Source organism: Chrysoperla carnea, chromosome X, assembly GCF_905475395.1.
Source record: "Chrysoperla carnea chromosome X, inChrCarn1.1, whole genome shotgun sequence".
NCBI classification, from domain to species: domain Eukaryota; kingdom Metazoa; phylum Arthropoda; class Insecta; order Neuroptera; family Chrysopidae; genus Chrysoperla; species Chrysoperla carnea.
Window position 1 is genome coordinate 29059185 of NC_058342.1, and position 14732 is coordinate 29073916.

At 31.8% G+C, this 14732-nt stretch overlaps 2 protein-coding genes across 3 annotated transcripts; both read right to left on the bottom strand.

Moving 5' to 3' along the window:
* Positions 1-515: 515 nt before the first annotated feature.
* LOC123302252 (translation initiation factor eIF-2B subunit delta) lies at positions 516-7492 on the bottom strand. Its single transcript, XM_044885109.1, has 5 exons — positions 7409-7492; positions 3424-4608; positions 2582-3192; positions 2159-2517; positions 516-1347 (listed from the first exon to the last, which is right to left on the bottom strand). Exons 1-5 carry the CDS (start codon positions 7421-7423, stop codon positions 1148-1150), a joined length of 2370 nt encoding a protein of 789 aa, XP_044741044.1. The 5' UTR covers positions 7424-7492; the 3' UTR covers positions 516-1147.
* A 1524-nt stretch (positions 7493-9016) lies between these two features.
* On the bottom strand, positions 9017-11118 carry LOC123302547 (circumsporozoite protein-like). Of its 2 annotated transcripts, XM_044885517.1 has the most exons (3): positions 10995-11118; positions 9634-10168; positions 9017-9585 (listed from the first exon to the last, which is right to left on the bottom strand). In XM_044885517.1, exons 1-3 carry the CDS (start codon positions 11040-11042, stop codon positions 9365-9367), a joined length of 804 nt encoding a protein of 267 aa, XP_044741452.1. In that variant the 5' UTR covers positions 11043-11118; the 3' UTR covers positions 9017-9364. The 2 variants fall into 2 exon arrangements, with proteins under 2 accessions (XP_044741452.1, XP_044741451.1); XM_044885516.1 differs by having other exon boundaries at positions 9017-10168.
* Between the last annotated feature and the right edge of the window lie 3614 nt (positions 11119-14732).

Genomic DNA, 14732 nt, shown 5'->3' on the forward strand with positions numbered 1-14732 from the left:
TCCAAATGGATCAATGTGGATTTCGTTACTATTCGAGTCACATTCACGGATTTCCTTGATGTTTTTATGATAATTCCTAACCGAACATAATCTGATGGTTTTCATTTAATCCCAGGTTGTGGGCACTGCGTTAGACTCAATTACAGGACTAACAGACTTTTAAGAAGAAGATGAATTATAAAAAATAAAACCAATTGAATATTGTAAATAATTTATTATGTGTATTCAATTAAAAAAAAAACAATATAATTAATTAAAAACAATGATTAATTAATATATTTTTAATGAAAAAAACAATTAATTTAGCAAACTTCAAATATAATTCTCAATAATTAAATTTTGATTGCTTTCGAGTGCCGGATTAATCATTGCCCGAGGTCCCTGGGCAATGCAATTCTCACCCGCATACAAAAATCAGATGGTCCAGTTTTTTCTAGCCTTCGTAAATCAACTTGGAGCTCTTCCCGTTGAGTGGGGATCTTTTTTTTCTTATTTACTCTTGATTTGATTTACTCTTTCATCGCTAGGCAGTTGCCTACGCCGCCTAGTGGTTAATCCGATCCTTATTCAAATAACAGATTAAATACCACAATCCTTGAAATAAAATATAATTTAATTCGAATACTATGGCATTAAATCCGTTATTTGAACCCAAAAAATTAACATATGTTTTGAGTATTTTCGATATTATCATTTCTAGGTTAGATTAGATTAACCATCTAACCTAACCTATTATTTCTAAATTACATCAAAATTTGAATTACATTTGAAATTTTATTTTATATATATCGATACTTGACGCCGCCATTAATTTATGAGGAATATTGAACATTAATTCTTCTTGAAAGAGATATTTAAGGTGGTTCTAACATAAAATCATTTTTCGATATAAACGTGAAAATTTTTTATTGATAGAGTGTGAGTAACATTTTCTAAATAATTTCAAAGTCTGGAGAATTTTAAGAATGGATAATTCCATCTCAATTCAATTAGTTCCAAAGAAATAAAATAGAAAATGGAAGCCATGTTTAAGTAAACCATTCTAATAATAATTGTTTAAGTATTCCTCTTTCGTACTTTCATTTTCAATCAAGATGCGTGAGTTGATTTTATAGAAAATTTGTTAATAATTGTCTAAATGAATTGATTAATAACTACTGTCTGTTGGTTTTATTCGTAAAATAACCGGAACACTAGTACATGGTAAAATAGCTAATTCGGTTACAACGGCTGTTACTAAATCGGATGGTGTTACGTCGTATGTTAAACTTAACGGTATCACGGTTGATAATTGATCACTATCGGGTGTTTCATCAGTTTTATTGATCAATAATCGATCTGGATCCGCTGTAAACAAAAGAAATATAAAATAATTAGTAAACATTTTCATGATATATTCTCAGTTTATACAATATATTTAAACAATTTACTCTATTAGTTGTTACAACAAAAGGTCCGAAGTTAAAAAAACTTTGGGATGTTGGTCAGGGATGGTTAATTAACATTTTAAGAAGCTCGAGGATTGTGTGAAAAGCGGAGGGGAGAGAAAACTGAAAAAATTTGGATTTCTCTCCGATTTCCCTTCAATAACTTCCCATAATTTTTTTGGAGAATGTTTCGTTTCGATTTCTTACAATTATTCAAACATGTTTGTACATCAATTCGTTATCGAGATATGACGCTTCAAAAAATGGTCATTTTTCAAAATTTGCTAAATTATGCATTCGCGAATTATGGTTACAATCACTAACTTTTCGGAGAAAATCATCAGACTTGTGTTTGATTGTAGGAGTTGAAGCAGGTGAACTAACTGTAATGAAAGCCAGGGAGGAAAAAGTGTTTTTTACGCAATTCTAAATTAGAACGCCTCTTAAAAATATGTTTGTGTGTAATTCAACCTTTATTGACCCTGTGCGTAGTCATGGTAGAGAGAATCAGATCGACGCGAGTGCTTCCGATGGATAATTTTGACAATAAAGGAGGCTGTTATGATTAATTTTCAATTGTTTATTTGTAATTTGTAATCTTATATGCTATCCATAGATTAATATGTCCATCCATACAATTATATTAATAAAGTAGGGTGTCGTTACTATGGTAACTTCCTGAAATAAAACTCATGCACGAAGCGAATAGTAAAAATGCAAAATGTACCTACCAATTTCATTATAAACAAATGAATCTGTTTGGACTCGTTCACAGAATTTATACGTTTCACAACATACCAAAACAGGTACATTATGAGCTTTTGCCATAAGTGCAACTTGAGCGGTACCAGTACGTGACATCACATTTCCGTTGGCAAGTAATGCATGCGCACCGAGTAATACTTTACTAACGGATGCCATAATGAAACTAGTTGTTGCAATTAAAACGTATGTACATTTAATACCAGCTGCTACCAAATGACGTAACATTTCTTTACCCTCTAAAAATGGACGGCTATCAACGACCACGACTCGGAAAGTTTTACCGCTTCGATGTGCATCCAATAAGATATGTTTAATTAACGAGGAACTGAAAAAAACAGAAGCTCATGAAAATTTTAAATTCATTGAAGTAAAAAGTGATAATAACTTACCATCCATATGTTAAAATCGTATCACCATTAATAATTTTCGGTTGAACCGTTATACTAATCGCTTGCCCAGCCATTTCAATTTGTTCTTTAATATACGTATTAATCGCATCCGTTAAAATATTCGACGCTTGATCATCACTAACATTATTCGGCAACAACGTTAACTGATACTTAAAAAATCGTAACGCATTTGTCATGGATACAGAAATCGGTCGACATGAATGTAAATATTGCACACATTTCTTTAACGTGATCTCTAAACTCCGTCCATATTCAGCTTGAGTCGGTGTTTTAAAATCTTTGACCATATCTTTAATTGCAACTAACATGGCGACACAACGAGCATTCGATCCAAATATTACACCTTTTTGATATTGGATACCGGTACGGATCATTGCCGGATGAATGCCATCCGTATCAGATACATGCGCAGTACGTTGATCTCGATCGATGTATAAATGATTGAATAAGATTTGTGCTTTGTGTTGTAATGGAGATATTGTTGATTTTTTTATGGTGGATTTTAATGGAGTCGCAGTTTCTGTTGGTTTCTTTTCTTGGGCAGTTGTGGTTTTTGATTTATGTGGTGTTTCTGGAACTTTCTTTACAGCCTAAAACGAAACAATAATAATTTTGAATAAACTATCCAATGAAAATTCGATTTTGAAATCAGAAGCTACGTAGAAATGTAAATGGAGTTTCTACAGACTTCTATTCTTTCAGCCCCCCAGACAAAAAAAAGAAGATTTTCAGCCAATTAACAGATAGATTTTAATATATGCAGGGCTTTTAAACAATTCAATATGTTTATACTTGTTATAAGTATATCTATTTAAACTTACCGCAGCAGCTTTGGCGGCACGTTGAGCCTCCTGTTTAGCACGTCTTTCAGCACGAAGTTCTGCCTTACTTTTACCCTCATCATTATTCTCCAAACTTTGCTTACAATCATCAGTCAAATTTTCCAGCTTAATAGCTGGTGATTTTCCCTCTGAACTTACTTGCTTTGCAACCGTTGGTGGCGGTACTTTTTTAACTTCTACAGGTGCAGTTGGTGAAGTTGGGCTATCACCTTGAGTTTTAACTGACGATTTACGACGAGCTTCCTTTTTCTGTGGTTCACATTTTATTTCATCTTTGGGACTCTTATCCACAATTGGAGGAGATACTATTTCATTTTTGGAAACGGTTTTTGTGGGTATTCCACGAGCAAAATCAGGTGTATCGACAAACTGAGGTGATTCATTTTGAGCTAGTTTTATTGGTGCTGCTTTAATGGGTTCTGTAGTCTTTTTCGATTTTTTTGCTAGTTTTTTCGCTTCTCGCTCCGCTAAAATAGTTGCACGATCTTTAACCGGTTTCTCACTCATTTTAGTAGCGTTAATTTCGTCTTCGGTTTTAATACGTATGGTCTGTTTTTTTGCATCTAATATATGTCGAATTACGTGTTGTTCCAATTTATTTACGAATAATTCGTTGCGTTTGTTTCCACCAGATGGTTTTTCTTCTTCTTCGTGATGTCCCGAATATGAACAATAATGTAAATTTTCGTTACCTACTAACGGCAACCGTACATCCACACGATTGTGGGAGCAATTATTGTGAGTGGTAGCGGCTGGGAATGGAATATCATTCGAATTGTTTACCAAATCCGCATTATCTTTTTTATATCTACGTATTCTAGATGTACGTTTTCGTTCGATTTTCTTGGTTAATTTCGATGATATTACAAGGGAATCACCTCGTTCTCGCTTTTCTAAATTTGGATCATGTTTTTTACCCAATAATTGTGTGAAATCAAAAGAATCGTTTACTGGTTGAGCTTTCGGTTGAACGCCTATTATTTTAGGAGCAACTTTTGTTGGAACAAATTCAATTGTTTGTATTTCATTCGATGTTTCTGGATTACGTAAACGATCTTTGGCACGTTTACGGCGTAATTGACGGCGTATACTATTTGATAATTTTCCTTGTGCGTTATTTTCTACACATTGTTCATTTTCGGTATTATTTTGTAAATTTTTTTTCTAAAAATGAGAAAATATAAAAAAAAATTATTATTTTTTTTGGGGATAATGAAAGTTTTAGTTAGAGATTGCTCATAAAATACGTAACGCGAAATTTATTAAATCCCCCTCCGGTCGTTGTCATATTTTTTATTATAATATGACAACAGACGATAGCCAAAGATTTTTTCACTAGAGGTATGCATTGTTATTCCAGTAATATCGTCGGGTAGAAATAATTTTTGTATTGGTTTTTGGATTTTCAAAAGCAAAAGGGCCCAAACATTTTTTTTTTTTTTGAGTTGTATAAAATACTGCATGGAATTGATCTGGGGAATCGATCTTTGTATGAAATTTTGAATAATATTTCAAAAAGTATTCTTCAAATCTTCAAAATATATCCGATTTTTGTATTTTTTAGGTGAAAATTACCTTTAAAATCGAAAAAATAACAACCATTTTTGTTTCGGGCAAGCTCTGTGTCCTCTTTGAGAACAACCTGTCACCCGAAAGCGAAACGTCTTATAAGAGATACTATTTTAAGCAGATTCCCCCGGGTTTTTCACCGAAATTTCTCTCAGAATGGATGGATCCAAGGTTTCGGACCAGAACATTCTAAATCTTACACCCTGCAGGTGCAAATAACATGTATAGAGATTCCATCGTTCTCCATACAGGCCCTACAAGTGGCGGAAGTTCAATTGACAGTGTAGAGTAGAGACTCTTCTCAACTATAAAACCAACAAAACTCAAATCTATTTGCCAATTGATAGGGTAGTTTTAGCGATATTTCCTGAAATCTCTCCCAAAGTGAAATTACTTTAAATGAGTTTTGTGATCGTTGAAATCATTTTGTAACGCTATTACGTACTTTATAAACAATCTCTAAATATAAATTTTGAAAAGGGAAAGTTAGAATCTAGCCGAAAATCAACGTTTTTAAATTCAAACTACTTGGGAATTAATAAGTTTTATAAAAGTAGCTTGCCAGAGTAGAGTTTCGGTCGGACTCAACACTATGGATTTTACAATGTTTCGATTCAGAAGCAATTAATATCCCCCTTAATACGATATCTATATTTACGGGGTCCGCTTCTTTATGTCGGTGTAAACATTGAATAACTTTTTTATTTGTCAACCGATTGATTTGATTAGACATACTTTTGAAACCGAAACAATTTAACGTTCAGCTGTACTAACTGCATGCGCAAACCGTGGCCAACAGGCGTGGTCTCATAACACTATTCATTGTTTGGTGTCATATTTTGTTGAGCACGAGACAGTGGGAGATCGTCTACATGCCATTTATCACGACCAAAACGTTCCAATGAACTGGTTGGATCGTTACCAAACATTCGCTTGAACGGTTTACACTGAACTTAACTTTCTTAAGCAAATTGTGATGACTGAGGAGGCCTAAATAAACAAAATTGACTCATTTGGGGATCCGAGAATCCACACGAGATTCATGAAAGACCATTCAATGCCCAAAAGTGACTGTTTGATTGATGTTGTATTCAAAAACTAGTCCAATAAAAAAACCTCATGTACAGAAATCGGTTATCGGTTGTGTTTTTTCAATTATTCAACGTTTACATACCGAAATAAAAAATGACACATCCGTTAAATATTATATGGAAAAGGGTAATTTTCTAGAAATGGTGCTATTTTCCATAGTTTCTACCCAACAATATATAGTCGACTTGTCATCATTTCGTTCAGTACATGCACGAAATTTTTTATTGAAAGTCCTAATGTCGAATGCCAAACGTCCGTCGCAAACCGACAAGTCATAATGTTACCCAAAATGGTAAACCTTTACGATGCATGGAGTGACGAACGAATCGGTCTGAAATGAAAGTATAAAAATCTGGTCTAGTTAATAATTTTCCCTGAAAAGAATCTGACATTTCCAGATTTTTAATGTTTTTCAAGTGAAAGTATAAAAACCTGGTCTAGTTAATAATTTTCCCTGAAAAGAATCTGATACTTCCAGATTTTTAATGTTTTTCAAGTTGATTGCCACCCCGCATAAATCTCTTGATACGGTGCCATACTTTGACGACAGATTGTCACTCGAGGAAATACGACGTAAAAAGAAAATTTTTCAATATTTTTCTTAGTTTTCGAGATATTAAAAAATTATTATTTGGTAATTGTGTTCCCTTTCCCGTTAAGAAATTCACTATTTAGCAAAAAAAAGCACTTGTCGGATTAGAAAATACGACAATTCTACGAGGGGTAAAAACCAATTCAGCCCAAACCAGGCTCGATAACCACTCGACCCAAATAAGCTTGCCCATACATAAAACTGATCGAAAATTACCAAATTTGAATTCTAGATTTCGATAAGAGACCCGAGACTATAATTATGATTTTTATCAAAATTTAAAAAGCCACACTTCTAGATAACTACCCAGAAAAAAGTATTAACATTCCTTTTTCGATTTAAAAAAACCCAAATCCTTCACCATTTATTAAACAAATAATTGAAAAGCAACCACAAAGCTTGTACATGCATTTACCCGTGACCAAAAAATTACTTGAAAAGTTTTATATCCACAAAAATTTTGTAAAATCCATAAATCCAAAAAGATTATATCATCATGCTTAGAAATTTCAACATATATTACATAATTTCATAAGAAAAAATGGTAACATTTAAGATCTAGACAACATATGTTACCTACAAAAGAGAAGGAAGCCGTTTATTAGTACAAAAAAAAGAATCAAAAATATTACCATAATTTTTATACTTCAAAAAAGGGGGTTAAACACACACACAGAGGAAAAACATATGAAACAGGGAAACGACAAATACCTTGCCAGATTCCATGGCTAATATCCAAATAACCCGATATATTTGCTAAAATTGTATTGAATCAAACCTTATTCGAAATATCATATTATAGAATTTGTGTACAATGAATCGAAAAACAAAATGAACTTTATAAATGAATCATCTAATGAATTAATTATCACGATTTATTTTATTTATTTACCTTTGATTAATTTCAAATAAAATATATATATAATATGTTGACGAAAAATTTTATGAGAGCAAAAAAAGTATTTTAAAGGTTAGGCCTAAAATTCCATTTAAAAGTCATTGCATACATATGACATCATGCTATATTTTAAATGTTTAGGGTAATGACCACAAAAAAAATATTACCCTAAAAATTAATTCTTTTATCAAAAAATAATTTATTATAAGCTCACATATTATATTATTTATTATTTTTAAAATTAAAATATAAACATTTTAGTAAAAAGAAGATTCTAATATTTAAAAAAAAATTATGTTGATATTTGAATTTTACTTCAATTTTAACAAACCAGATGGCTTTTAAGATTAGTGACATTTATGGATTTTTGTTCATTAATGATACAATAGATGGCATACTAAAAATTTATGAAATATTCGATCTATGTAAAGTATATATTGGCACATTAGCTTAGAAAATGTGCACTAAAAGAAAGGCTGTTAGATACGGCTGTTTTATCGTCCGAAAATAATTTAAAATATAAAAAAGGACGAAACATGAAATTTTTAGATGGCGAATATTTTCAGAAAACGATCCCCTATAGGATCAAAGTCATCAAAACTACGTGCATAAAAGTTATTGGTACTTCTTATGTGAAACATTTTTGTTATAAGTTTTCGAATGAAAATAAAACTTTTATGGATAGACTCTTCATTCTAGTAAAACTGAGAAATGAGACTTTTTCTCATTTATCCTCATTTGCTCGTATCAGAATTTAAAGAAAATACACATCTAATAACCAATTGTCGATTTGCTGGGACCGTAAATTGCACATCGGTACAAGTGCAAAAAATCGGTTTTTGGATAACACAGCCACATATTCAATTTGTATGGAATTTTTTTTTGAAACCTTCTAATTTTGTGATACTCTTTTCATCTGCGATGTTAGTTTTTTGCTACAATTAACCTTTGTGCTAAAAGTCGGGACCAGGACCACACATTCTTGAAACCTATTACAGTGTGGTTGAATTTGACCAGAAATTTGAAAAGTATGACCCAAATTTAGTTGGGTTACATACTTGATTTATCAAAATTGGATATAATTGGGAGGTGATAGAGAAAATTAAAATTTTTTGGATTTTGATGACGTCACAAAGTTCAAAAAATCGATTTTTGGATAACACAGCCAAATATTATCCAATTTGTATGGACTTTTTTTGAAACTCACTAATTTTGGGTTACTCTTTTGGCCGGTGATCTTAGTTTTTCTGCTGATATATATATACCATGCGTTCGTTTCATAAAAATGTTGAATTCTTTCTCTAAAATACCAACTTTGTGTTTATTTTAACTGGAGAATGGAACCAAATATCTCATTTATTCGAAGTAGAAGATTGGATGGAATTAGGATAGGAATTTGTTGTTTTTCAGAAATAAATAAATTTTTTTTTTAGTGATTTTCAGCTGAGTGCTTTATTGTGATATGGCTATAACATTGGAATACAAAATACGCCGAGATGTTGGCAATTCGATATCAAATAACAGTAACCATTTTCAGTCAATATAAAAAAAAAGTTTTTTTGGTTTTGTTTGGAGACCTAAAATATTTTTGGGAGTGAATAATACAGTGTACTCTCCATTATAACTGATCGCCGTGCTTAAAAAAAACACGGATAAAAATTTTTAGTCTCCCAGTGCATGTGCGTTGATAATTTTATTCTGTGCTTGTTCAAATGATCCGCATCCACAACAAAGAAATTAATTAATAATTTTTCTAAATTACAAATAAATTAGTAGCATAATCCCCCTCTTCCTAATACTCCGGCTCCAGCGAGACTATTGGCAACACCGGATACACTGCCTAAACCACCAAGACCGGATACGCCAGCAAGGCTAGATGATTGACCATAAGCACCACCAAGACCGGATACTCCAGCAAGGCCAGATGATTGACCATAAGCACCACCAAGACCGGATACTCCAGCAAGGCCAGATGATTGACTATAAGCACCTCCAAGGCCGGATAATCCAGCAAGGCCAGGTGATTGACCAAAAGCACCACCAAGACCAGCTACGCCATAAGTATCAGCGGAACCATAGGCAGAGGTACCTGGATAAGATGGTACATATGAACTTCCTACACCACTTCCACTTCCCAAACCACTTCCGAGTCCTAAAGCGGCAAGTACTGCTTGGTTGTTGACATTCGATACAGCATTACCATTTACGTTGGCATTTACGTTAGCGTTGGCATTTTGGTTAGCATTTGCATTTTGGTTAGCGTTTGCATTACCGTTGGCAGCAGCGTTGCCGTTAGCGATTGATCCAGATAAACTTCTTCGGAAGAAGACTGGACTCCTTAAGAGACCGGTTCCACCGAAGATTGAGTTGATTAATGCAATGTCTTGTGCCGATGCTTGAGCGTTGCTGTTTGCTGCAACGTTAGAGTTGACATTAGCGTTGACATTAGCATTCGCATTGGCATTTTCGTTTGCATTGGCATTTTGTTGAGAGTTTGCTTGAGAATTCACGTTGGCGTCTCCTGCTGCGTTAGCTTGTCCATAAGCAGCACCATATTGTGGGTATGGGTTCGCCTGAAAATATAATTTATTTGATATTAAATGTTTTCTGGGTAGATTTTGCCAAAATCGAAAATACCCTTTACCTAACAAAGAGAGCTAAGTCAGACAAATATTTAGAATAAAAGTTTAAAAGTAAAAATGTTCTTTATAAAAAAATAAACAACTTTTGTTTGAAACATTTTTTCGTAGACATCTATAAAATATGTTACGAAGTTAATTTCCGATAAAGTTGAAAATTTACCAAGAATTCGAAATACATATCATCAATTGTATATCTTTAATTATATATAATTATGATCTCATTTTCAAAACGAGATTTATTTCTTTCTATGCATATCTGAATTTCTAAACCATGAAGGTTATAAAGAAGGAGAACGATCGCTACGTGTTAAAGCATTAGCGCGTCTGTCCCTGAAAATTTGTAGAATTTATAGTTCATTTTTCAGCCACCAGCCGCGCTGTCATCATTAAGTAGTATCTGCGAAGTTAGCTGTTTATGAGTACAAGTAGATGAAGTTAGTTGCATAATGTACAAATTGATATATCATTTCAAATTAGCGCACAACAGCCCGCTTTTATTGATACAACTTAGCGATCGCAGCGCCTCACTTATTTTGCCCATATTCTCCTTCTCCTTCTCGTTCTCCTTCTTTATAACCTTCATGTTCTAAACTGCGAGTGATAGCAAAAAAATTGAGGAGAACATATCCCTTTTAAAATCGATAGCCCTTTCTAGGAAAACTATTAGATCTTCGAAATTTGAAGCCAAAAATTCAAAAATTCAAGGCAAACGATTGAAAGTATAATTGAAATAAACAATGATGGAAAAGAAACTTACCAATACGGCGGCCAAGCACGATAAACAGAAGAATACTTGAGAAATCATTGTTGGAAAATTGATTTTTTGTAAAAAAGTTCGAATTGATTAAAATAATTGTAATCTTCGTTGATGAATAGCGGATGATATTACAAGAAAATCGCTTCGTTTATATATACAAATGAAAAACTGCAGCTCAAATTGACTACGGTGATTTTTTTTAATCAGCACATTATTAAATTTTACGTTTCATTAGTTGTTTTAGACTAGACGCTGGAAGGAATTTTCATTTTTTCGTGTAAAATATGAGAACTGCTAGCTAAGTTTGCATTCATATTCTAATAACCCCAAAGAATGAGGAAATCCATTTTGACAGGCAAAAATCTGGTCTAATTTTTTTAAATCAACTGTCAAATCTGAACTTTTGGAACCGAGTAAGGATATTTTAGATTTTTGTGTCATATAAAAATTTTAATTCAAAAATTTGTTTCCGGGATATTAACAATTTAATGTAATGTGTTTTTCATTTTTGAGTTAACGGGCTCGCGGAATGACGGACAAACGGAAATGGACTAATTAGATGAATTTATGAACACCTATACCAAAATTTTGTTGGTAGCATCAACATTTCTAAGATTTACAAACTTGGGCTTAAACTTAATATCCTTCATATATGGGGTATAAAAATTGGATTTGATTTCTGGCAACTTGGGGTTTTTCATCCTTCGGGATATAAGGACACATTTTACAAACGATATTTCTTTTAGCGCCTGTTCTATATATTTCACGGTGTTAAAAGGTACTTGAATTACAACACCTGTGCAATTTAATTAAAAAAATATCAAAATACTTAAAAAAAAGATTTATGCGTTTAAGAAAAGAAAAATAATCAACAAGTATCCGGGTGGTGTTTTTGGAATTTAATTTATATGTGGGCATACAATTTTTTATTTTATCATAGTCGATTTTTAATATATCAGATATTTTGATAATTATAATACAATGAAAGAAGCTGTTCATGTGAGTGCAACTCTTATATACTATGTTTGCCATAAGAACTCCATGCTAAATTCTGTTTTGCTAGAAAGAGATAATAATAAACCTTTGATGGATTTTATCTTGGTTGTTTTTACATTTATTCGAAAGATATTTTTTCTCTGCTATTCATTACATTAGTTACCTTTTATTAAAGCAAAAAAAAAAATCTTATTGTCAAAAAAATTGTCGTAATTTCAGATATCCATTGCCGGAAATGTGAAAATCAGACGGCACTGTTTTTTTGCTTTCGTAATATGGAGGGTAGAGATAAGGAGAACTATCTTAAATAGGAGTTAAAGTAAAAAAGTGTCCATCTAAAAACAGCAAATAACAGTTACAAAATTGGCCAGAATGGCGCTTGTGTAGCAGGAGGTGTTTGATGTGAAATTTTCTATCCTTCTCGAACAACTCTTTTAGATCTTTACACTTTTTATATACAGAGATGGTTCTCCTTATCTCTACCCTTCATACTTCGTAAATCAACCCCTTGTACCCCTCTCGGCACCCACGGTGGTGATTTGAATAATAAGGTATTATCGTTAGTCAAAAATAAATCATGAAATTTGAAAAAAGTTAAAATTTATGTAAAAATATACTTAAATATTCTGATTTCGAGTCATAAAAGCACATTTTTCTTTTATAATATTAAAATTAAAAATCGTAGTTTTTAAACTGTATATCACGTGACCTAAAACGCGGGTAAGCCCTGCTGTAATGTCATAGCGGTATGAGTCATAGACCATCAGTTAGTTCAGTGTAGACAGTTGAGTATAATATATACATAGATATGTATTTATATTTATTATAATCAGATGTCTATGAATGCATCTGTCAAACTTATCTGTGTTATTTCGTATAATAATACCGATATTACATCATCAAATTGGATGCCTGAATTTTTGACAGTTTAAAAAAGGTTTAAAAATTAATTTTAAGTTTTTGGCAGGAAAGCGTGTGTATTTTTCTGAAATAAATTTTTGGTGGCTTTTTATTAGCAATATCAACATTTTGAAGTAATTTTTCAAAAATAGTAGAATACCCTATTGTACTATATGATTTATAAAAGAAAATTTTTAATTATTACATTTAATGATTTGGTTAAGAGTGAATTTACCAAGCAATGGTATAAATCATTGTATACGCGAAAATTGTTATCATAATAACCGTAAAAAAGGGGAATTAATTACAATAGATTTATCAACCGGATTTTAATACACAGTACATAAAAAATAGAAACTAACCAAATACATACATAACTTATTTCTAGCATTTTTTCTTTCTGTAAATTAATCTATAATCTAATTTTTTATTAATCAATTATAAATTTGTTATTTTTAGATTGTATATACCGGATACCAGAAAAATTCGTGTGCGTTTCATTAACCAAAACGAATTTTTCTTTTTTTTTTATGTTTATTGATAAATGAATTTCATCACTTTGCTATTTTGATCTTTTTATTATAAGCTTTCATTTAGTTTCACCTGCCCCGTTGTCTGTCTGTAATCAAATTTTGCAAGTCAAATTTGATCCACTTCCCGGTTTACGATTGAGCTGAAATTTTGCATGCCCATTTAATTTGTATGACAATGCATGGTAAGGTTGTGGCGTCATGATTTTCCCATCGCTTCCACCATATTTGATATATTCATAAATTTTCCTTTAGCCTTAAATTAAAAATTTTAATTGAACTAAAACACAAGCTTTTATTGAACTAAAAAGTAGAAAATAATGTTATCTATGAGTCACTCATAACCGACTATTTGTAAAAGCCTGAGGCGCTTAATATCAAGAATGAATCGAAAAATAATTAAGCATGTGGAGTAGATGTGGGGTTCCGATTCATTTTTGATATTTTAAATTGAGCGCCTCGAGCTTTTTCTTAAAATCAAAAAAGTCGATTTTTTCTTTTCCAATACTTGTCAAATCAACACCTGAAGATTCTAAAAAAAAAACCACGGGAGTTGACTTATTGAAATTTGTTGGAATGCAAAATAAATTAATTAATTGTCATATTTGATATAATTAATGCTAAGAAACAGTTAATTCTGATTTCTGAATATGTTAAGGAGAGTGACTCGCCAGTAATAGAAAAAAATAAATTTGTAGATAATATTCGAAATTTTTAGTATGTTACAGTTAGCAAAACATATTATTATATTTTAAAAATATTGGGGCATCTTACCGATTAATTAAGAGAGTAATTAATTAAATAAAAATTTACTACGTATCATAACCTGTTATGAGAATGTTTATGTTATTTAGTATATTTTTAATTAATTAAACTTCTTAATTGATCAGTAAGATACCCAAATTTTTGTTTTATACAGGTTTCGCATTTAAGATGAAGACATCCTCACACTTTCGTCATTTAGAGGAATATCAATTTGAAAAGTTTCACTGTCATACAGGGGGATAAGTCACATTTTTAAGTTAATTTTGAGCCAAAAATTTCAAAACTCGAGTCCATTTCACGAAAGTTTTGAAAGAAAAATTCATTTAGGAGAGTAGGTAGTTTTCGAGGTATTCGCCTTATATTTGAGGCCATATTTTCAAAAATATTTATCCGATCGTCAAATGAACCTGATTTTCGCATTTTTTGGGTCATATTTACCTTATAAACCAAGTTTTATCCAATTCTGAGAGTAAAAAATTTTTTCGGTTTTTTCGATTTTTTTGAAGGGGTACCCCTTAAGAAAATTGCAAAAAATTGAGAAAAAAAT